Here is a 26,701-nt window from a genome sequence, read left to right as displayed (position 1 = left end):
GACTTGCCCGATATAATGACAATGATTGATGGAAATATATTTTCTATTAGCTTAACTTGGAAAAATAATTAAAACTGTAAATAGATCAGAAGATAGAAGTTTTTTGATGAGATGTTTGGAATGCTACCTCCTACAGATCTGACTCGAAGAAAATGGCAAAGGAAGAATAATATAAGAAGTGAGGTGAAGCAAGATTTAAGTTTGTTTGTTGGTTAACAACCAAAAATTGAGATATGAAAGCAAATTACCGAAATACTGTCCGTAGGTTTAGTTAGTTTGGAAAATTCTGCAAAAGGACTGCGAAACTTTAAATTAAGCTCTATCAATATTACTATATGCTAATATAAAGGCTGTTCCTCTTTCAGTAGGTATGTCTTTAGAGAAGGAAGGCTCCTGCATATGAAAGGTTTATGCAAAATTGCGTTATTTGATGCGCAATAAATTGCCATCAGAAAATTTAAATAATTCTTAATATTTACGAAAAAAAAATTAAAAATCTATTTATTTTTTTTTATATTATTTAAGGATGTAGATTTAACAAATTATACTTTTTCATAACCACTTATTCCGCATAACATGATAGTTATTTAAAATTGGTGATACTACGTTTCGTCTTTCGATGAACATCATTCAATTTTTTTACTGATGGGGGCCATATTTAATTATACTAGAATTAAATGTACCGTTATAGTGAGGTGTATTAAAAACATTAAACATTTTCTACCCATCTTGTTACGTTTTATGAAGGTCATATTAAGTATCTAACACAACTTTGATATGAGTTTGCAAAAAAAGCTTTTTTGGGGTTTTATAAAGCCTTTAACAGTACAAAGATATTTTAACTCATTAAAAAACTGCTCAGTAACTCCTTAAAGAAAGGATTAAATTTAGAAAGAAACTTATAAGAATTTTTTCGTAAAAAATTCTTCAGCTTCCATCAGAAATTCATTAATAAAATTGTTAGTGGATTTAAGTTATTTTAAGTGGTTATAAAATATTAAGATTATTGTAATAATACCCAACAATTATTTTGGTAAATAATTATTACATACAGGGTGTTTCGGGAGGAAAGAGAAATATTTTGGGAACATATTCAGAAGGTCAAAATAAAATAAAATTAACCCATATGCTTTAATCCGATTCTTAACCGTTTCTGAAATAATCGGCTCTAAATTTTTTTTGTAAATTTTTGGAATAATTACGTTCTCTGTATTTCTAACTCACGTTGCAGGTATTTCATCATTATTTGTTAATACCTATTTTAATTGACTGGTAGTTTTGATAAGCATGGTTGTTAGTTTGATTGATTCTGAGCGTTTCAATTTCCAGCGGAAGAGCAAAGTTTCCATTACGTAATGCCTCACATATTCACCCATAAGGAGTATGCTGACATGATATTCGTGTATGCTTTCTATAATGCTGTAGCGCATTACGTACTGTTAGTTGTTTGCTGCTGCAACTATTTTTTTATGTGTGTGTTAATACTTTAAAGATATAAGAAAGGGGACATAAAAAATGTTGTAGCGCATTACGTACTGTTGATTTATACCGATGTCGTTTTCCAAATCGAAGAATTCCTCATCGAAAAGTTTTTCAGAGAGTTTTTGCAAATGCACAGGAAACAGGAGTGTTTCCAAGCGTATAAGAATTAATTCTGAACGAGAGGTGGGACTAAATGTGGAAAATGAAGAAAATGTTCTGGATATGGCTGAAGAGAACCCAGGTGTTAGTACGAGGCGGATTACAAAAGAACTTCGTTTGGAATACACTTAGGAAAAACGGTTTTAAGCCTTTCCATATTCAACCGGTTCAACATCTCAAGAGGGTGATTATGGCTTAAGGGTTCAATTTTGCGAATGGATCGAGGCCTACATAAATACATTTTACCCGCAATGGAATTAATAACCGACACAATGAACATCGATGGTCACAAAAGTAAAAAGTGAAAATCCTCATGCCACGTTTGAACGAATTTTTCAACATCGATTCAGTGTTAACGTGTGGTGTGGAATGCTGAACCACCAGTTGTTTGCTCCTTTTGTATAAGATGAGCTTCTTTCTGGAGAAGGATATTTACGCTTTTTGAAAGACCATTTAATACACATGTTGAATGATCCGCCAATTGTTTGACAATGTATTTTCAACACGATGAAGCCCCCCCTCATTTCAGTCGCCCAGTGCGTAATTTCTTAGACAATCGTTTTCCTGATCGTTGGATTGGCAGAGGAGGACCTCAAGTTTGGCCACCGTGGTCACCAGACTTAAATCCACTGGAGTATTGCCTCTGGGGGTGGATGAAAGCTATAATATATAAAACACCAGGACTCCACAATCAAATTTTGAATGCTTCAAATTTTATTAAAAACCATCCCCAAGCAATTAAACGTGCAACACGAGCGCTTAACAAACGTGCTGCACCTTGCCTTGAAGTTAGTGGGAGTATTTTGGAAAACCTTTTAAATTAGTGGAATTTTATTTTTTACTAGTATTTGTTTGTGTTGCTTTTAAAATAAAAAATCTTACAAAAAAACTTCTGAAGCGATTATTTTAGAGACGGTTGAGAATCGGATTAAAACATATGGGTTAATTTATCTTATTTTGACCTTCTGAACATGTTCCTAAAATATTTCCCTTTCCTCCTAAAACACCCCGTATAAAATAATTTTTATTCTCAAAATATGTTTAATCTTTAAGTGCTGTATTACATCAGTGAATTCAATGTCGCCTCAATAAGAAAAAAAGTTAGTGATGGACGCTAAGAAACGAAACGTCGTATCATAAATTTTAAATAATTATCGTAGAGGACAATAAAAGTGGCCATTTAAAAGTATAATTTATTTTACTCTGCGGCTTGAAATAGCGTCAAAAAACATCAACGAGACTTTTTCGTTTTTTTTTTTTGAAATGCCTTTTGTCTGAAATATTTGTTTTTTTTTAAAATATTTTAAATGCGGTTTAATAAGCATTCAAACTTACGTGCAATAGAATTAGCTCATTAATGTTTCTAATTTATTTGCACTCAACAAACAAACAAATTAACTTAACAAACCTAATTAGTTTATATTTTTGCTATCATTGCTTAACTTATCTTAAATGGCCTTATTTTTGAAAAGTGTTAGTACCACACTTTTGCAGTTTTTGAAAAAATACTATATACTTTGAAATATACCTTAATTTATTAATTTTGTTAAAGGTTTAACTGTTCTGTACTTTCTTTAGGTACATAATAGCTGAATTTAAATAATGACCAAAAGCCAAATCGTAATGGAAAATTTGCTCAAATTTTTTATGTCCCCTTTCTTATATCTTTAAAGTATTAACACACACATAAAAAAATAGTTGCAGCAGCAAACAACTAACAATTAAAAAAAAACTAAAAAGAGGATACCTTGCTCTTCTCCTACAATGATCATAACACAACATATACCTACCATAAAAAAATTAACACCGACGAAACCATAAACACCCAGAGTTCAATCGACGCTCCGCGGCTAAAATACAAAGGAACCCGCTGATCCATGAGCCCCCTTTAGCACCAGGGTGCTAACGAGGCTGCGTCGCTACCGGAGTCTCGGGTTCATTGTGAGGGTACCGAACACCGCCCGGTTTACCTGTTCTGTACCACCTTGTGTTTGTACTTGGTTTTTTAATGGAACCTTTTTTGTGGCGCATAAAGTAGTAGAAAGGTTGAGGTTATTTGATATTGTTTAAGCAAGTTAAGAAAGTTTTCGTTATAGCAGCAGGCCACTTTTTTAGATCAATAGTTTTCGTGGCCTTAGACTATATTTGCACATAAATTCTTGTTAGATTCAGGTAAAAAGTAAAACACCCTTAAGCAACGATGTGTTTATATTTACTCGACGTTTTGAGCTTTATGAGGTACTCAAAATTCTTGCAAAAAGACTTATTATGTTACACATTCATAAAAAGGCTCATAAAGAGTAATTTCACTTAATGAGGAAGAAGGCGTCGGTCAAGTTTTACTGTTTCATTTTATTACTAAATCGTAACTCTTTGGACCCATATCGGACATGTATATCTTTTTAGAAACGTTTGTGGCCATAAAAGTTTACTGTCAAAGCTTGAATAATTTTAAATGTTTCATAGTATAAAAAGAGTACCGAAATAAAGAACACTAAGAATAGACAATCAGTACCTTTGTTGACCATCGTAATAAGAAATGCCAATTAAGGTTATGCCTAAGCTAATAACAGTGTGAATAAAGTTGTAAATAATTTAAATTGTGTCCCTAAGACTTATTCGCTAAAATAATAAATAATTATATAAACACTTGTTAGACATGTTTATATATCAAAATATAGCAATCATTTTAAAGCACGGAATTAATATCGTTATATGTCTGTACTAACAATGAACTCATGAATTATATTGGTGAATAAAAAATAACCATAATATATAGATTTTTGCGAAAGCCTATCACCAATTTAGTGATAAAAAATAATAATAATTGAAATTAAATTTAAGCACATGAAACCTTAAATTATTCCAATGAGCTTAAAAAGTAAAAAATAACTGATAGCGTATAATATGTATAATTTTTTTTTCAGTGACGTATCAATCAATATAATAATTATTTAACGATATATTAATAAGTCGCGAAAATGTACTATTTGCTTCTATAAAAAATTTACTGGCAAATTGTTGATTTTGTAACCCAAAAATCTTTTATGCTTCTTCTAAGTGAGTTGGATATAGAGTCAAATAAGACTTAGGTTTTAGATTTTAATATTGCCGACGTTTTGGCATATATTACACCATCCTCAGGGCGATAAAAAAAAATCTTTTGTACATATACATTATAATGTACAATCAGAAAATCGTAGTGAACCACAAATTTTTTTACTATATGTACAATATTATGTTTGGTTCTTAAACAGAAGTGGAACCAACTAATGAAGTCGAAACATCGGCAATATTAAAACCTAAAACCTGAGTTTGATTTGACATATTATTAATAAATTAAAATTAATAATAATATATATATAAATAATAAAAATAAATTAATAAATTAATTCCCCTGATGAGTTAAATGATATTGTATGTTTATATTTTTTGTTACCAGTGAGGTCTGAATAAATATAATAATTATTCAACTATCTATTAATAAATCACTAAAAAGTTGTAGTATTTGCTTCTATAAAAAATGCAGAAGTAAAAAAATATTTCATAGAAAATACGTTATTATTAATAATAATAACAATTGGTTTAATAATACATTTCAATTTACACGAATGTTAATGACTACAGCATGAATGATATGCTCGTTCGATTTTCCGCGAGTGACCAGTTATTACCGTATTGTCGGTTTTTTTACATGACTGCATAAAGGAATGAAGGATCTGTAAGATTCTGGAATAAAAAATTTAAATACTTAAAAATTTTTTCTATGAGTTGCACTTGTAAAACATTGCGTATAACAGTAATATGGAAACCTCGAAAAAGTCTACTTGCGCTATAAAAAGAACAAATGCTGTCTTATGAGCTTGTTTATGTTCAATCTTGGATTCCTGGATATGGATTGATTGTATTGCAAGTTTTAAATTAAAGGTAATTTAGTGTACTGTAAACACTTACTTTTATTATTTTGCAAAAAGATGAAATACAATCAAATAATTGGCAAAAATGTCAAATTGGTTATACATTTTTTGTCAAAAGTGATATTTATTTAAATCATTAAAATAGTTTGAAAAATCACAAAAATTGTAGAGAATTTCAATACTTTCTTTTTAAGTCATAAGTCTCTTTCGGATTTTATAACTAACTAAATTTGTGCATGTCATTGCAAAGTTTATGTATTTAACTAAACTATTGTGGACTAAAAAATTACACTCCGTAGCGGTCATTAAATGATGCATTTATATATTTTAAAAAATCGAATAAAAAACAGGAAATAGAACAGCAATGTGATACAATTAGCCCAGCCCTAAAAATTTATAATTTGGAGTAGCTGTTATGGTATCCGAGTCCCGGGTTCAAATTCGTTCAATCATATATGAATTTTAATTTTTTTAAATTATTTTTAGTTGCCTTAGAAAATAAATTTGGACTTAAAATTTTATTATTTAATAATTTTTACAGTAAAATACTTAATATTTTATTTTAAATTAATTTTTTTTAATATAATTAAAAATCCTTTTTAATACTGTTAATACACTTATTTTATTACTGTTTTTATTACTTTTTTTATAAGAATGAAATTTGAAATATACGCAAATGCATAACAAAGTAATATATATTTCTAAACATCGGAGCATTTAAATAGCTGTATTTCTTGACATTGGCATTTTTTACGTACTAATGCGCAATTTGTTATAATACTTATATAGTACAGGCTATACGTCCTCGGCGAACTACGTGCTGGCGAGACCGGTCACGCAAAAATTTGGTCACGGGCCATACAGGAATGTCCTCTCCTTCTGATGGGCAGTGACTGCATGGCTCTAATGACTGTGGACTGCGAGGGATTCGTGACGCACATTGCAGGCAGAGAGGAGTGGCAGCATTCCAACAGACCTGCATTGCTAAATAGGGGGACCATCTGGTACACAGATGGCTCCAGAATGAATAACAAAGCTGGATCAGGGCTTTGTGGTGGGATCCCACATACCAGTAGGGCATACTCGCTGAAGGAGCGCGCCACTGTCTTCCAGGCCGAAGTATTCGCTGTATTAAAATGCGGACAGAAAATCCTAAGCTGCGGCACCGCAGTACAGTCGTATCAATATGCTCGGACAGCAGAGCTGCCATTAAGGCTATCACAGCCGCAAAGGTAAGCTCCAAGCTTGTACTAGAGTGCATAAAAGTCCTGAAAAAACTGGTACAGGTGGGCTGCAGGGTCCAGCTCGTCTGGATACCTGGCCACGCAGGTAATGCAGGTAATGAGGAAGCGGACTCTCTTGCCAGACTGGGATCCGCGAATGTGCCGATGGGGCCGGAACCCATAGTTGGTATCGCCAAATGCGTTGCGGTCGCGTCAATGAAGGGTCTGCTGCACAAGTGGATCCACCGAAGATGGACTGAGTCCCCTGGTATGAGACAGGCTAAAGCGCACGACCTCTGCCTGTCTCACCAAAAATCTACTACGCCTAAAAAGACGCGAAATTCGGCTAGTGACAGGTTTTTTAACCGGTCACTGGCACTTAAGAAGCCATCTCCATACTATCGGTATTGCGGACAACCCGGAATGCCGATGGTGCTGTGAGGAGGATGAAACCGTTAACCATGTAGTCGGGGAGTGCCCAGCACTTACGCGCCAGGTTCAAATACTTGGATAACACTTTCAGTGTACCGAGTGACTTTAAGTCCTTCAGACCAGAGAGCCTTATCGGTTTCTCTAAGGCCGTTGGGCTCTGGTAAACCCCGGTGGGGCATGACGCGTCCATCAGGAGACCTATATGCACAACTGCCTTGGCAGCCCACTGTTTCGACAACTCAATTCAATTTGTTATAATATCAAATGTTTGGTATTTTATATCTTTTATATTTTTTTCAAGAAATATTTTTGTATGTTAATCGTAAGTAAAATTCTTTCCTATGAATGAACATTTTAGCGACACTTCCCATAAATAATAAATAAATAACTATTTTTAACGGAACAGGTTTCTTTACATTTGACACTAAAATACGTACAACTTTTATTTATGTTATTACCTGTATTTTCTTTAATTTAAATATTTATATAACTTAAATAAATAATTAAACAATATTAAAAAAAAAATTAATATTGCATAAAGCAGTTGTATGTGAATAAAAGAATTAAAATGATCATAATAATAAGCTTCATATCGCTTCTTCATCCACATGGAGAAGTATTTTTTAAATCAACACATTGCATCTCAAATCTAGTAGCAACAAGCGTACATAACTTGCAATAGCTACTCAATATACATATAATCAAAAGTAATTAACCTAATAAAAGTGTGCTACATCATTGAAAAAAAAAGACGAAAAGCATTGGAAAATTACGTGGCAATGAAGATATGAAATTTATTTTAAAATCTGATTTACCGTCAGAAAACACTTCATTTGATTCTTCGAACTTTCGGCCTTTTTCCGGATAACTACGGAAATTTGTGTGCCGAAATGTTAAGTTTATTCTAAAACGCAAGTTTTCCTCAATTTAAACTTTTGCTTTCTCTGCTATAGTTACTGATATCATAATAGTGAGCTTCGAATTTATAACAGCCTGTATAGCTCGATACTGACCTATTTTTTGGGTGACACCAAACCCCCTTATTATTGCGTGCTAATTATCACCTTTTTACTAATTACCGAGAAAAGGCTGACATTAAAAACAATATGTCACTAACTTATTGCGAAAATATCGCGGTACTATCGCGACAAATCGTCATAATTTCCGCGACAAGTAAAAAAACGTGTAATTAACGTATTGCATTCTGGAAAATTTATAGGTTCGTCGTTATTTTTAAAAAAATAGTTAGATAAAATTATTATTTGCCTTGCGAAAAACTGATATAAATAATTATATTATGTTGTTACTCGGTAATTGTTGTCGTACGTTTCGGGTTAAGTAGATAACATATAGGATATTTCCTAGGCAAAGTTATACAATGTGTACAAACAGTCAATAATTAGTCGCGAACGCACCCTTTTATCAAAAACTGCGTATTATATACGCAAATGTAATAAAATATCTTTTGGATCTATTTTATAAAAATATTTTACAAATAGTAATCGGTCATCACAACGAAGATAAATACATAAGCTTCCTTTTTTTTATGGATTGATTTTCCATTTAATTTATGTACAGTATTAAATTACTTAGAAAAACATAATTACTTTGTAGAGTATTTAAAATCTCCTTAATTGTGTAAAACTTTTAAGAAATGTAATTGGATTTTAAGACATTCAATGATAGTTTAAAGGTGTCTAGTCAATGTTTCAATTCACTTTTCTAAGAATTGCCTGGTTTCAAACTGAGTCAACAGTTTCTTCAGAAATAAATAACCACTGTGTCATCCGCAGCAGAAATTAATATTACGAAGAGAAGAATTGATTGCAGGAGAGTGAAAGAGTATCTTAATTTGTATGTCCTACTTTTAAAGACAGTATTGTATCGTTAAGATAATCTGAAAAGACATTTAGCTCTTCGTCTCTGGGATTTCAATAAAGCACCATGTCAAATGCCTTCGCCAGATTTAAAAAGACAGCAAGAAATTTTCGGCAATATTCTGTAAGTAATCTGGTGATAATTCACAAACCCCATCCCTAGCAGGTACTAATCCTAGCGTTAAAACTATTGAGGTTCTGATAAAGTGTTATAATGGTTCCAAAATGCAATTAATGGATCCTATAAGAATTTTTCTTAAATAGATATAAAAGATATCTATAAACTTTATTTCGGACACTTTTAGATTCGCATTCGCTTTCGCGAATTATTAAGAGGTTCCCTGACCCTTTAATTGTATGACTGCTTATACCAAAGAAATAACAATATATTGAGAATTAACTTGACCAGTACCACCATCAAAACGAACAAAAAAAAAACTGGGTGCCAAGTCCGGCTAACACGCTGACCGATCGTCTTAAGCCTTCGCGGTGTCTTCTTACGTAAACGAGATATTGACGTTTCGAATACGATCGATTATATCAGCTTCAGGGGCACAGAGTGATCGAGATCCGACATATCTTGATCGATCGCGCGTTCAAATCGGACTGCAGCGATCGGTCGAGATCAGTGGCCCTTCTTGTTTATTTTTGAAAAAAAACAACTGCAAAATAAATAATATGACTTACAATATTTAATTAGTCACAGTCAAAGACTGATGAATTTCTTTTTCATCTCTTTAAAAAAAAATTTTATGATACCCTAACCGAATATGTTGCCCATAAAAAAATGGTTGCCAAGAGGAGAAACGTGATATCATCAATTTTAATATTATCATTGTCGACCATAAAAATATTAATATAAATAGATTAAGTTACTGTTTTTATTAATCATTTAACTTTATTCGGAGACCAACATTTTGAAAATGAACACACTTTCCACCACAGGTATGGATACACACCATTATGATATTTGAATTATTTGATTAACAATTTCTTTAACACCAGTTTCCTGGTCTTCTAAAATATGTCTTCTAATATCTTTCGGAAATTATTTGCAAAACACGTGGTCACATATATAGATTAAAATATTTATGGCCCGTATTATAAAACTATTTTGACAGATAGCTTAAAGTTAACTTGTGGAATAACGTCACGTGTTACCGTTAACTTCACAATGTAGAATTAACTAGTTATCGGGTGGATGAAGTATCAGTTAAAGTTAACTTTATAAAAAATCTTGGCTTTTGACATAATATATTGTGTCAATAATTTTGAATATAACCTAACACTGGAAAAGCTTGTATTCCTCGAAATATAAATGGCTGTGAAAAACGAATATATCTTCTCGAGACTACCGGACTGTCAAGCACCTGATATGTCATATAAAATGACACAATTTTTTATAGTTTTTAGCTTCTAGAGTTTTTCTTTCTAGAAGTATATTTACGGCCAAGGTAAACGAAGATAAAAACACGAAAAATTCATCTTTTGACAGTAACACATGGCGCTAATAACGTTTCAAAGACGAAGATGAAAAAATGGGACGTTTATAAAACTGACATTTTATAACTACGGGTAACTTGATGGTTAAAGTTAAAGTTAACTTGAAAAATATTTACAATACCGGCCGTTAGGGTGTTAAAATATAATGAACTTAAAGTATAGAAATAAAAAAGATCGAGAAGTTAGAATACCTGGAGCATGTTATTAGAAATAAAGATCGATACTCCCTGAAGCAAACCATAATACAAGGAAAGTGCTCGGAAAAAGAACATCCTGGTTACCGAACCTACGGACTTGATTTGGGAAAAGTGCAGTAGAACTGTTTCGTGCTATTACAAAAAGGTTACGGGTATACCTGACCTGGAGAAAAAGAATAGTAGAATAGAGATCAAGACAAGATTTTTATAAAGAAAGAAAATAAATAATCAAATACCTTCGATTGATGACCTAAAGCGAATACGTCGAATTTAAACATACGTAGCGTACTAGTAAGTTGACGGATATGGTAATAGTTACTGAAGGCCATGATGAACCTGATGCTAATCTAGTAAACGAAGCTGACTATCTTGGTCTTAACAACAAATAAAAGAAATTTAAATAATACTGCCAATGCAAATGAGTACAACAATTCCGCATACCATGTTTTTTAATGGTCGCTCTTAGAAAATAAGACCCGTTCCTGATTGGTAGAGGTTTAGTAATTTCCAATCGGGCATGCAAATTCCCAGATAAGACGATGCCGTTGGGAGCTTTTGGCCTTTTTAGATCCTTCTTATAGATTAGGTTAGATAGGTTAGCTTTTGTATTTACCTAGATGGTATGTATGAACAAAATAAAATCTGCAAGTATTTGTTTTTCTGTCTTTAAAAAACTTTTCAGAACAGTTTGTAATGCAACAAATAATAGTTCAGTAAAGATGTTTACGATATTGGTGCATCTTAATTATATGATACATGAATATTATATAGCGCCCAGACTATGCCGTTTAGATCAAATAAAATAAATTCTCAAAAATCGCAACAATATATTTCCTGTCTGACTGAATATTAGTCCGGTAAAGACTTTATGAACTGGAATATTTTGTTTATTGAATTATTATAAAAAAGTCGTATTTTTTTAAAAGAAAGATAATTTTTGTTAAGCAAAATTGGAATTATAGCCCTGGATTGAGCTTTAGTATTATTGACTAAGACTATAGCTTTCATGTCGCATTACCATTTCGTGTGACAATACATCATCTAAGTATTTCTTTATGAAACGAATATTATGATATTCTTTTGAAGATCAAAAATAATTGATTAAAAGTGAATCACACGTACTTTGACCTCAATTGGCCCAATGACTCGTCTTTATGGGCATGGGTGCCAAGCGCCAATAAAATGAGTCGCATTCCGGCTCTCTACCAACGATTCAATTTTTCTTCCTTTGTGATGGTCGGTGGTGCCGCAGTCAGCGCCAACATTTTAAATTTCTTTCTGAATAACAAATCTTTGTAAACGTGTGCTTTAGGGAAAGAGCACAACGATGGGATTTTAGATGGTGTCTTGCTTAATTCGTAAAATTTATCTTGCGATATTTTGGGTCCTTTACACCGGATTAATACCGTAATAACTTTATCGCACAGAAAGTTTTGTTTTATCCTTTGCGTATTTATGATAAACCATAATAGTTAACATACTGATATCCAGTCCTCGTTGTGGCTTATCGAATGCAGCAAATAGCGACATAAACGCATAACAATATTCATCAGCGGGGTCCCTTTAAGATCTCGAAGGAACGTTGCCGCGCAATCCGAGATGACGTTAAGATAACGCGAACAATTAGCGACATGTTAAGAGTTATTTACGCCGTGGAGCGCGCAGGTAGTCGCGGCCCATCACGCGGACTCAGATCGGGTCATCGGGACAGGCAAATTGACAGTGTTGCCAAGTTGATGACTATAAGTTTCTTCGTTTTTCACTACAAGCAATGGGAAGTCTATTAGTCCAGAAATAGTGAATTCGATCTATCGATAGCATATTAATGGCTTGGAAATATTGAAGAAATAAAGTGGATCTATTTTTGGATTTCATAATCAATATCGGTATTTTGTTCATTTTTGGGTGTGAGGAGTATGGTAAGTCCTCATGGTTTCCATATTGCAAGAATGTAGATCAAGAAAAATGTAAAAATAAGGAAAGTGCAATAAAACCTTCTTGGACTTTCTCACGATTAAGTAATATTAAATTTATCAGGGAGATAAAAACAGATGAACAAATAGCATCATTGGAAGTAAAGAGACGTGGTAATCATCTGAATCTCCCTGTATCCATATTGTCAGAAAGATAGATAGATAACTTATTTTATTACAACATATACATATATGTTGGTAGGTACAATTACAAAAATAAAAATAAAATAATTAACATACTCAAGATCACATAAAACACTAGACTAAAAATCTACTACTGAAAAGAATAATTAAAAAACTCCTTAAGGCTATAATAGGCTTTAGGCAAAATTAAATTTTTTGAACATTTCTTGAACATTTTCAAGCATGCTATATTTTTGATAGAGAGAGGGGTATGATTATAAATCTTGCGATTAATATATATAAGACCAGTTGATGGAGATCTATCCGATTTATAGATGAGTATTGCTCATCTATAAATCCAATATAAGTAGTGAGTGAACCGTTAAAATTTGCTCCTACAACTCAAAGAGTGGTCTGCAGGAACTCCTTAAACCAACAGAACAAACATATATCACTGCTTTTTTCTAAAATAAGAAAATATTTAACGTTCCTTTTGTACACAAACCCCAAAAAGGCAGTCCATACCTGAGATGCGACTCAATCACTACCACTTTAACTGTAAAACATCCCGAAGAGAGTCTAGACTAGAAACAAGATATAGTATTTAAATTTTAGAATTCCAATATCAATAACAAGACCCAAAAATCTATATTTTTCTTTATTATGAGGGCTGAAGTCGTCAAATAAAAGACCATGAACATGGCACCTGAAACCCAAAACAGGGATCTTGTCCACATTGAATACGAGACGAGTTAGATGCACACGACTTTCGAATCTTACGAAGATCCTCAAAAATAACAGATCTAAGATAGTTTTAATTTTTATGGTGGCAAAGAAGCGTAATATCATCCAAAAATTGAACAATCAGACTAAGAAGTTGTAGAGAGCTCAAGTCATTCACATACAACAAGAATATAATAGGCCGGTATCGATCCAGCACCGAGCCCCGTGGCATACTGCAAACTGAGATCACGAAAAATCATTATTAAGCAATATTCCACGATTTACACAATCAAAGACTTTGGATAGATCGCAGAACACTGCCGCCGCTTCCCTATCATTCAGGGACAGATCGACACTCTCCAGGAACCCAAAAATGGCATGTGCCCAAAAGCCATACTGATTGTTATTTAAGATTTTTATATCTCTGCAAGAAGAAGACCATTCTGTCCTTGGCAAGTTTTTCAAGAACTTTGAAAAGGGTAGATAAGATTGATATTAGCCTACTTAAAGTTAGTTAAGTTAGAGGGCTGATCTAAATTCCCATCTTTATGAAGTGGAATGACGATTGCCCCTTTTAAACACGCGGTAAATACACCGTTAATACAAGAGTTATTTATGGCAAACACCAAAGCATCCAAGGCACCTGCAGGTAAACAGAATATAAACTGGTTACTGGATGAAAAAATCCTTATTGTCGGTTACATTTTTCAAGACAACTTCAGATATACCTACTAGATAAATATTTATTAAATATATTAGGTTCCAACTGAGGTTACTCTATGGACTAACTCTGTTTCTATTTATTTCTGGATGACCTTAAACGCTTTGTGTAGTATTTTTTATTGACGACCTTTATTAGGTTCCTAAATAATTTTCTATAATTCTGATGGTAGGTATAATATGATTTTCTGTAAATTTACGTTGCTTGAAAACTTAGAAACATATCGAAAGTTTTACACAGATCTTTTTAACCCCTTCGTCATCCATGGCTTTAGTCGCGTGATAACCATCTGAATCTCACTATATTTACATTGTAGGGAAGAAAAGCAAAGGAACTGCAAAAACAGGTGTGGTGCCTGAGCTCGTATCTTAATTATTTCAAGTACAATCAAACATTCTTTAATTCTCGAACAATTAATTCGTTTATGAACAAATACATTCACATCTTGGATGTGAATAAACCTGGTAACAATCTGATCGTCACTGTATCCATATTTTATGGAAGAAGATCAAAAGAGTAATGGTAGTGCCCTTGCTCTTTTTCGACAGTCTGCTTTCAGGATTGGAGATGCAAACACATTTGCTGAAGCCGCGACCATGTGTCACTTTAGGAAGACGCGATTCATGGTTGTGATTCATATTGTGAACCTAGACATTCTTATGATATTCTTTAAATTTTCTTTTTGAAATTATTTTTTTTTACTATCGCGAATTAGTCTATGCTAATTTTAAGGTATACTATCATGCTTTTTATGTAGGCTGTAAAAGCGAAGGCTCACAAAGATTAAAAAATGTTACATAGTTATAATTAATTTTTAGAAAGAAATAGAACCAATATGGCAACAGACCAAAAGGTTCGGAACCTCAAATGCAAATCAAGCGGTGACCAGGGCATATTTCAGGCCGTCTCGCTAATGAGTCCGTCTTTTAATGGGGCTCCGCCGCGATCGTGGTTGGAGATAAGGCCCGGCGATTACCACCGGTTTATTGCTCCGTTGTTTGCTCAGATCGTCGATAATTCACCGAAAATCGCCAAATTCGCCCGTGGGCTGCCGACTTTATTAGACCTCCTCTTTTTAAAGGTACGTGTTGTCATATTTAACACCTTCGCTCCCGGGCTGAGCAGCTGTCATAAAAGTGGAACCAGACGAGAATATATCATTAAACCATTTTAGATTTTTCTCAACGTCATTAATTTAGTTATTTTAGTACATTGGTTTCTAGTTTCTATGTCAAAGAAGTCGTCATAGAATCCAATTTTAATAAACCACTAGAGTTAACTTTAGCTTAACTTAACTTAACCATGCACCTTAATGAGGCGTTAATTGAGGTTTTAATTTCAGTCACCTTTATTTCAAAAATATTCAATATGGTGGTTAAAGCACAGCTGATTCTAGAAGATGTATAGGTTAGAGCTTAGAAATATCAATGATCAGTTTTAGAAGTACCTAAACATTTTCGCATATCATTAGGACAAATTGTTTATATAGTCTTTTAATCAATTTACACACTTCCTCCAATGGCAATTTAATGGAATTTGTAAATCATATTTTGATAATATGCTATGTCGAAGGCTTTTGTCAAATCTACAATGACATAAAAGAAGATTGTTATTTATCCAACTATTTGTATAAGTCTATTGTAAGATCATTTATAGCATCTTTGGTTGATTTTTCTCTTTAAAACCCATATGGTGTAAGGATAGAATTAGTTGTGATTTATAAAAAGTAACGAGGTGATGTTTTATATTTGTTTTAACCATTATCGAAATATTTGTAGTTAAGGTAATTGCCCTGTAATCTCCCAATTTTGTTTTTCAACCGCTTTTAAATAAGCGGTTAACTAAGTAGTTCTTAGTAAGTTTTAATTTCTTAAAATAGCTCAATTTAAAAAAAAAATTAATAAAAAAAGTAATAAAAGGCAGATTTAAAGCTAAAAAAACCTTTTTCACTAATGCTATAATTTATTAATTTTAGAAACATCAAAACCAATACAGATTATGCAAATGTATGGAAAAAATTCATGTACATAGTAAGCTTTTGGCGGAAACTACAATTACGCATTGCAGTTCTATGCATGCAAAAATAGCTTAAGAAGCGTTCACTCGGCACACACAATGAATTATACAACGGAATTAAATATAAACCCACATCTCATACATCATGATTACCTATCTGGCATTCTTCATTCTTTTTCCTGCCAGGTCATTCTTTCAAATTGCCCGCCGCTATAACTTTCGAGATGGCTAATTAGTTAAATTCATTATATTTAATTCGAATACATTGTTTTACATTCGTTAAGGTGTAGTTTATAGTTATTAACACAAAAACCGTTTCCTTACATATGTACGTGATCCTTAAAACCGACCGAATAGAAGATGTTGCGTCATAGAATGGCCTTGAAGTTTGGCGCCTGCTAATTATCTAAATTTTGCTGCATTATGAAGTCCAAGGCGAAGACAATAAGAAAAAGTAGTAATTTTTTAGGATTCGGATTTAGCCAAGTGGTAATAAAGGCACTCATATGCCACAAAATCAATCGTTCAAAAAATCATTCAGTTATTGTGACACAACTGAAATAACTATTTAAAAAATCGCAGGCACAACTCGCGGCGCGTACAAGACTATTATATTGAAAAAAGAATTACCGAAAATAGAAAAAATAGTAATTTATTCCCGCATAGTCACAAAGTCAATTCAAGAGTTCTTTAAAGTATCTTTCTGTTATTGGGACACGGCTGATTATAGCTACATCTTAGGATATAATAAAACAATTTTAACTTGTTTTTGAAAGTGATATAGATTGGTAAAGTAGTGAAGTCTAATTTTCAAATTTCCATTGTCTTTAGTTTTAAGTGCTTTAGTTCTTGCAGTGTCCTGACAGTAGGAGTTTTCAGATGTTGGAAATATCAACACTCGGCTGGCTGAAGATTTTAAGTGATAAATTGTTTCCAGGAATCTTCATTTTTTCCAATGTTTGTCCTTGCCCAGGGTCCGGTAAAGTTAAAGGGACGTCTAAAAACCGATTTTTTTTGAAAATGTTTACATAGAATGTTGAGTTTGAACATTTTATTCATAAAAAAGTGAGTATGAAGTAAAAAAATGCAAAATTTTAAAAATTATAAAGGATTTTCTACTTACGTATAATTCACAATTACACCCGGCTTAACTACACTCTATTTGCGACTAGGCATCACGTTGACCATTATATATGCTATTAATTTAAATTTGAAGCCTTAAGTAATAAAATTCTGTAACTTAGAAGGATTTACATCACTTCTTTAGGTCATAAACACAAATTCCCACACGCAAATCAGGAATATCAAATATGTAAATACGGATTTATTCATAAATAAAAAAGACTGTCAAATGTCACTTACGTCAACAAATATTATTTATTGGCTACTTTACGATTATCGTAATTTTCTGTCCTGTCTCATTATAGGTAAGTATTTGTTTATTTATATAATCATAAAATATGCACACGGGGCGGTAGCCCCGTGTGCGCATACAAGGCGGGCGCACATGGGACTGTGTGGTTGACGCACATGTGGAGTTGGGATTGCAAAAAGGGATTGGAACCTTGGGTTGGCGCTAAATAGTGGGTTAGGTAGTCGTTTGAGCCCTACTTAGCGAATGGGAATTAAAGTACGTGTTTGTGCCTATAATTCCTATGCCTTATTCCTATTCCTAATGCCTATAATGAATTTAAAGATATTTATTGTTTTGACTATAAGTTAATGTACATTAAACCCCATCGTTATTATTTACCTATTAATAATTAAAGATCATAAATTATGTTTTTTTTTCAAAATGTATACTTATTATATATTAAATTACATAAAATATCAAATAATTTAAATAAATAAGATTTTTTATTTAAATTATCACCTAATATTGAACACCTGATAAATGTGTTTTGTTCATGTAATGTAAAATCTAACTATATTATGCCTTTATTATCTAAAATTGAGTCCACAGCCAACCCATCTAACTAAAAAGTGTTCCAGACAAAACCAAAAAATACTACTGGGGACATAGTGAATCCACTGCCATTTTTGTCAATAAGGTTGTTGTTTTATTTTTCTTGTGTGTAAATTACAAAATATGTAACTAAAAGGGGTACAAAGCGATAAAAAATGCTATAAATTTACAATAATAGCCCCCAAAAAGTTCCAAAATTGCCCCAATATATATATTTTTTAATTATAGCAAAATCAAGAGCTTAAAAACCTTGTGCAAGCCGGCAATAATTACGTATTTAACGTATGTAGAAAAACCTTCATAATTTCCAAAGTTTTGTATTTTTTCCAATCATCCTCACTTTCTTATCAATATTTTGACCACACTTAACATTCTATGTAAAAATTTTCAAAAAAAAATCTGTTTTTAGACGTCCCTTTAACTTTACCGGACCCCTTGTCCAAAATCTTTGCTTCTGTCCTATAGATGTTGTGTCCATTGAACCAAGTATGTTTTGTTATTCCTGATCTAGAAACCTGTCCTGTTCGGGTCCACTTTTTAAGTTTCTTTGTTCTGACTTCCAGTGGTCGCTGTGTCTTGCCTATGTATGACACTCCACATTCACAAGAGATTTGGTATACCAGTGCTTTCTGCAAGTGTTATGTTCTGTCTGAATGTTTCCATGATAATGTTAGTGATTTTCTGATCAGCACATTTGTATAAAGACTTTCAAAAGTTTACTAAAAACAAAGCGCATCGGTGGGTCTAACGTTTAACTTCAACTTGGTTAGAAAATACTATATTTTCTATTCTTAAAAAATCAACTCTTTGGCAAAATCATCTTAATAGAATAGAAATAACAAATCTAAATTTTAAAATCTAACAATCTTAAAATATAACAAAACGCATCGATTACGAAGAATCAATACCTTAATTTTTTTAACAAAGTTATAAAAGCCTGTAAAATGAAAGAAGCTATTGTCTGTCAAAAAATATCTTTACGAAAAAAAAAATAGTAAAAAGTCTGAGACAAATGCTTTAATGATTAAAAATAATTTTTAGTTCTTTCAGGCAGTTAAAATAATATTTTATCTTTTTCAACTACCAGGATATTTTTTTAAAAACTACTTCAACAACCTTAAAAAGTAGAAACTGAACTAAATTTGAAGTACATATTACAACAACACAAAAAAAAGTTTTTTGTGAAGGACCGGATGAGAAAAAACCGGAAATTATTTGAGCTGATGCGTAAAAAAAATATCTTTCCAGTTATAGGGAAAGATTAAAAAATACTAATTTAAGACATAAACTGCCTAAAAATCATCTAAATGGTCTGAATTGTATGAAAAAGAAATGATATCAGAATCTAGTTTTAACAAAAAATAACTAAAACTACCTAGACTACAATAATTGTTAATTAGATCCTTGCAACTAACACAAAAAAAACTTAGGTTTGTGGAAGAATTTATGCATTCATTGGTTGTAAAAGCAAGGAGTTATTTCCTGGAAAAAATTTTAATAGCCAAAATCTTTTGAGTATATTTTTTAGGATTTTTAAAAAATTCAATTGTATGGTAATAAAGTAGTGCAGCTGGTTGCCTATAAGCTGCAAGATGCCATCATTTAATTATCGCCGCCTCCGGATAGGCAACTTTCCGAACAAAAGTTCTGAAAACCACCACGCAATTCTTCTATTTATTTAATTATTACCTAATTTAGTTATTTTTTATGTTTCTATGGATATATGCGCCGATTTTGATTTTTTATGCAATATTAAAAATTAAGCAGTAAAGAATAAATTATGATGAGACGTGTGTATAGAATTGTGTGTCATTTAAAAATTTTACTGAAACAATACTTATGAATGGTGAAGCCTCAACATCACCCAATTCTTTCCATTATCACAATTTTTATATTTAGCTTCTGGCCACGGATAGATCGGTTTTCATTTAATAAGAACTTTTTTGGAACACATCCCTAAATTTGTTCTGAATCTTAAAAAATACCCTGTATAGTTAATAATCTATTTGCAATTTCACCTTATCCTATAAAATTATTTGTTACTGCATTTCGTATTAAATTGAATGTGACAACCGAATTAAGGAACTACTACTACTAGTACTTACTACTACTAGTATAACTACTACTAGTACTTACTATTAGCGTTACGTTCTTCGCCTAGACGCCAGCTATTACCATTTTTGAAAAAATAATTATGGACTGTAATTGAAACCAGCAATTACTTTGGCGACCAGTCTCTGATTACGTGCTATATGGAGTTTACCCAAATAGCTTATCTATATCTTCTTTATTAGTAGAAATGTTGTTAATTATGATTATACCCGCATCCTTTAATTGAGGCGCGTGTACGAGGGCGCCCAACTAAATCATTACCAGTACTGATAATAACTGTTATAGTATAAATTATGTACGGTAAAGCACGGTTTATGGACCAGGTTGTAATAAAACTAATGTAGTAAATTTTTAACGTTTCGCAACTATTTTATGTGTTACACAACTATTTTAAGGATATTGGATTAAAATTTATTTTTATTTTTCGAAATAGTTTAAATAAAATTTCTAACTTTCTAATTTTGAAATAGTATTTAAACTGTTTGAAAAAATTATAATTCTAGGATTTGTTTTAGGCTTTTGGTGGACATGAGCTTTTGAGTTTTTCACTACTGACGAATTTTTCAACGAAATTAAGATACTTATTCCAAGCAGCCGATAAATTTTTTTTGTCATAAAAATATTTTTAATTTTTATTTCTCTAAGTACATATAATATTTTCTCATATTATTTAACAATGTAGATGGTGTTTAGGCAGCTTATTTTTTTATGATTATTTTTAGTTGTATCAGAAGTAAAGTTATTTTTTCTATATAGTTTAAATAGTTTCTGGCTTTTTAATCTATGTAACCAAAAACTAATAATTTTTATCCTAGTAGTAGTTTTTGAGGTAGTTTCAGTTTTTTTTCAATATTGTGATGATTGGAGAAGATACAATATTACTTCAACTGCCTGAAACATATACACATTTAGTTCAATAGTCATAGTTTTTAATTTAGAATTTAATCTGAAAAATTAAAGCATTAAAGGCAAATAGTTGATATTATTGTATCTTTAGGTGGTATAGTAATTTCCATTTTCATTTATAAAAAATTTAAGACTATTCTTTTATTAATTTAGGTAGCCTTGATAATTTTGTAGTTCATTCAGATAATTTCAATGAGTTTTTAAGCACTCAACTCTTTTAAATAGTTATTCTCAGTTATGTTCTATTAACTGAAAAATTAATGTTTGTTTCAATAGTTACTCCTTTTTTCACCTTGTTGTCCTAAAAACTTATTTATAAAAAATAGATAAAATAAGGTAAATAGTTGAAACAACAACACCAAATATCTTTATTAAGTAAATGATATTAGAAGAAAGGTTTCCCTGAAGTATATAAAGGAAAAGAAATATGTAAAAAAATGGTATTTATTTAAAGTTTATGGCAAACTGCTTACATTTCTTTTTATTCACACATTGTGCCCTCTTTAAGTTGGTAGTATTACATTTAAGAGGTTTTATTATTTTTGGGTACAGTAGATATTATAAAAGCAAAAACAATTAAAATAAAGATATATCCACCTCCGTCTAGCACAACATTTTTATCATAAATTTATCTTTATCTAACTCATTATGCAAAAGCAAATAAGAGTGCTTCTATCTAGTGTGCCCCATTACGTCTCTACTACAAAATCTTACTATTTTCGCAAATTTTCAAAAATGTTCAAATTTCGAAAAGTACTACCAAGATGTTCAAACATTCCTAATAAAGTTGACTTTAACCTGTATTAATTTTTAAAACTTTGAAATATACGCTGCCCATGAATTTTTTTTTGTTGGATTTAATTTAAAAAATTTATAACAATAAATTTCTTATTTATTTAAGAACAAACATTTGTTTTACTTTTTGCCTCATATTTAAAAAAAATATACGGTTTTGTATTATCGTTATTAATATTTGCCAAATTCAAGTCTTAAACCTTAAAATTAAATTCTTATCTGTTGAAATTGAAAAACCAGCATAGATTTTGTAAAAGCGATTCTTTATAAAACATGCAGTTATTTTACAAAAAATACATTAAGCTTATTGCACATTTGATTTGAAAAAAAAAAGAAAATTCTTTATTGTATATTATGTATATTAGTAATCAACAAAAAAAAAACTATTTCAAGAAAGGTTTAAATAATTAAAAACAAAGGTATGAGACAGATATGCATACGTGTAAGTAAACAGTTTTCTTCTTAATGTTGATAATTTTTAAAAAAAAAACCGAAACGTCGAAATTTTGATTAAAGATTCGAAATGAAAAGCTTATAATTTTAGAAACGTCAACATTAAGTTCTCTATTTGGGTCACAATGTTTAATTACCTACTAGTTCAGTAAACTATTAAACTGTAAGTTTCCTTAATTTAAATTTAAAAAAGAGATTTTGGTAAAAACAGTTATAATAATAACTCCATTTGTTCAGAGTACCGAAGAAGGTTTTACAACAGTCCGAAGCATCGATCAATTTAAAAAATAATTGCATTGCAACCTGGTGTATAAATTATTAATTTAATGAAAAATTTGTAAACTTTGCATGCAATAAACACATAAATCAAATATTCTTTTAGAATAGATTACCTTAGCACTAATTTACAACTTCTCCGTCGGAAACCTTGATATTCCATTCGAACCATTCTAAATATTTTAATAAGACTGCATATTGCATAAATGAAGATGTTGATCCTTTACCGGTGATTATATCTATGAAAAAGTATAAGGAATAATGAATCTGCGCATGTTTAGTGTCTTATTAACGTCAAGAGTTATTAACAGGACATTCTGCCTTAATACTTCTTACAAGAAGCTTGCGGAAGACAAATACAATGTATATGAAAGATGATATGGACGGGATGCGAAAGCTTAGGTTATAATGGTAATTATATCAATTATTCATGGATACATATTTAATTTTAAATGTTCATATCTTTATCTGCCATTTTAATTATTTATGTAGCATAATATTAGAATATATTATTATAGGTGGCCCAACAAAAGTGTACCGCAAGGCATAAGTAGCAAGGGGTTTTTTCACTAAAATATTTGAAAAAAAAACTGTGTTTTATGGCTTTTAAATCATATTTGCGATCTCCAAATTATATGAAAATATATTTAATAAAACGATAATATAAGCAAAAGAAATAAAAAGTTATTTGGCGGTTTTTTATTGGGGCAATAAAAGGAATTTAAAAATTAATTAAAGGAGTTCATTTTAAGTAAAGATATTCATTTTCAATAGTCTGTTATTTGTTAATTTTTACATCATAATTTATAAGTATCTACCTACATGGTGTAATATTTATACTAGATTAGAGAATTTTTCTTATGAACCCACTCGAATTCATGCCTGTCACTTATCAGTCAATATTTTTAAGCGATCAAGGCCGTTATACAAAATTTTAATTAAGTATAGTTTATGATTTTTCGGTGAAATTTGAACATTTAAATTTATTTATTTTTAAATTTATAACATAGTAATATATATATGACAAAAACCTAATTTGCTATTTTCGAAGCATTTGAGTATATACATTGTATTTTGAGTTTGCACTTAGGTATCATATCATTAAAAAAATTGACAATAATGTGATATCTTTTATTTAAAATATGTAAATAATATCGACTTATTATGTATATAAAATTTTCTAAATTAATATATAATATAATATGTTTCTATTAATAAAGTTTCTGTACTAAGGTTAGTTTTTTATTGTATAATTCTTTTATATTTTGTATTTTATTTTTATTTTTTTTGTTTTTTTTTTGGAATCTTCGAGTTTTAATATGATATATGCAAAATTGTACATATATTACTTAAGAAATTACCAATAATTAAAAAAAAAAGTTTTTCAGAATAAAATAGTGACAAGGAAATAAAAGATAAATATTTCTCTTTGTGAAATAAAATATATTAATTATTAAATTTTTTAATAAGATAAATTATATAATAAGAAGAAATAAATTAATACAAAACACACCATTAAAATGGAAAAGTAACCCTTGAAAATTACCTTAATTATAATTTATAGTTTTAGTGTCAACACATTATGTCACAATATGCAAAATTTGATAGACCTTATGATGCTGGTTATTTAGAATCAAATAATGGTTAAACATTTTTTCTGTGTTTGAGTGTTATCAGATTTAGGGTCAAAATAAGACCATACCTCTATAAAGAGACCTAGGCAACGACTTTTCAATCCATCACTAAATAATCCTCAGGGTACTAAGATTGAATGGTTTTTTATATTAAAAAATTATTGCCTCTGCCTCTGTAGAACTTAATTTATTGGTTGGTTTGAAATATAAAATATTATTTAAGGGATTCTGGTTAATCATTTTAAATAATAATAACGATATATAAGTATAGAAGAATAACGAAATAAATCGAAACATTAAAAAAACATATTTTCTTTGTTCGGGTAAATTAGGTCGATTAACCTAGAGAAAAAATTGTTTTTTTAATTTTCGCAACGGGATAAAAACTTACATCCTAAACTTTTAAAGGAAAGACAATAATATAATGAAGGTTTGAAAATGGTTCTTATAAATGTAAAGTTTTGATTAAATTATCTCTAAAATACTAAAACTCTATAACGGTTTCTATATAAATCATCTCAAAGGAAATTATTTAAAAAAATTTAAAGGCATGCCTTAAATACCTACGACGAACTATCTGAAGGATTTTTCATTCAATAATTTGCCACAAATAAACAATAAATCAACTAAATTCATAGAGAATTCAATAAATAGAGAGCCTAGTCTCACAATGATTTTTAATTTTTTAAGTAACTAGAGGCAATAGACAGTCAAGATGCTAGATCTAAGTACTATAGACCATACAAATTCAGGGTCATCACAAAATGTGAAAAAATTCTTAGAAATCTACTTGATTTTTCTATAAGATATATACGAACAAATGCGTGGTTTGATTAAAAATTGCCAGGTCGATATGGAAAATCCATTAGAATAATAAGTCTTAACCTTCTTCTCACAGTGGAAGTATGTTTAAGAGCGTAAAGACTTTTTTATTAACTGGTAATAATTTATAGGTTTGAAAGTGTAAATGGATCTTGCAACACCCTAACGCATAGACACAATAAGTTGAACCTTTGGAAAAATCCTAAGTAAAAAGGAAATAACAGATTCACTGGATATAGTTACATAATTGAACAGAGAAATGACAAAATGAGATTCAGATATACCTTACTTAATTAAGTATTTAATAGATTTAATTTATATATTGGGCAAAAAGAGTTCAATGGAAAACATGCTATAGAGTACACAGATAAATTAAACTTTAAAAATTGAACTGCCGAGTACTACAATAGCATGTGATACCTATGCTGAATTGAACTATAAGAGAAGAAATACATTACAAATTTTAGCAAGAACTGTCATTTCAAGTCTAGATATGTCCATCTTATTATATTAAATGACAGTGGTAATAAGACAATGGAAATTCGAAATTTACATTTTACTATTTTACCAGACATTGGTTACCACTTTTAAAAACAAATATGAACTAAGCATCTATTATAAAAATAGCTGTCGTCTCCAATTAAATTATGCATATGATTACAAGAATTATTTTTTTGTTGCTGCAAAGCTAATAAACATTTATGTTGAGCAACTTACATGTTTGGTAATATTAAAAAATAAGAACATGAGGGACAATTAACTTATGCCTGACTCGATTGAGAAAAAATGGAAAAGGACTAATATGTGACAATCTCTAAAGATCCATTGACTCACTATTTTGTCCATTGCCGCCTCCTCCATCAATACTACAGCCGTCCCCAATAGGGTTCATCACCAAACTGGGTTGCACCAAACCCCGCTGGTGGTGTAAGGGTAGCTGGTGATGCATGGCGATAACGCCTGACGCCTCTGACATCACCATCGATACTACTATCACCTAAACAGTCACTATTTGACACTAAAACGGCCAGTTCACTGTACTCAGTCTGCCCTAGAGGTACCGGTGGACATAGTAGTTTGTAGTTCAGAAGACAGGTTACATGGGGCTTTGCAACATCGGGTACACTGTATCAAAGGCCTTGGACAGATCGCTTTCACTAAAAATAGTCACTAATCGACGCGAGTTATGGTGACCAAGATCGAGCTGTCACTGAAACGTCACAAAACCTCTGACGGTCAAATCCCTCGCCCGTCGTCAACACCGTACTCACATAAACTGACTGATTGTAGTAATACCGGTCGGATAGGTTCGAGGAGGGTCGATTTCCCTACTACTTTAGGGCCACGCCCACTGCGTTTGCGCTTTAAAAGTCTCGATTGGCGCGCGTAGA

The 26,701-nt window shown here is 31.2% G+C and overlaps 1 protein-coding gene across 4 annotated transcripts in view; it reads right to left on the bottom strand.

The window, feature by feature from the left end:
• The window catches only part of LOC126735074 (insulin gene enhancer protein ISL-1), a 108,994-nt gene extending 82,420 nt beyond the window's left edge, over positions 1 to 26,574 (bottom strand). For all 4 annotated transcript variants that reach the window (XM_050438965.1, XM_050438967.1, XM_050438966.1 and 1 more), the window contains exon 1: positions 26,145 to 26,574. In XM_050438965.1, the coding sequence (XP_050294922.1) occupies positions 26,145 to 26,292 (148 nt within the window). In that variant the 5' untranslated portion in view covers positions 26,293 to 26,574. The remainder of the gene's footprint in view (positions 1 to 26,144) is intronic.
• Between the last annotated feature and the right edge of the window lie 127 nt (positions 26,575 to 26,701).

This window comes from Anthonomus grandis, chromosome 4 (genome assembly GCF_022605725.1).
Source record: "Anthonomus grandis grandis chromosome 4, icAntGran1.3, whole genome shotgun sequence".
Classification (NCBI taxonomy): domain Eukaryota; kingdom Metazoa; phylum Arthropoda; class Insecta; order Coleoptera; family Curculionidae; genus Anthonomus; species Anthonomus grandis.
This window is presented reverse-complemented; position numbering and strand designations above follow the sequence as displayed.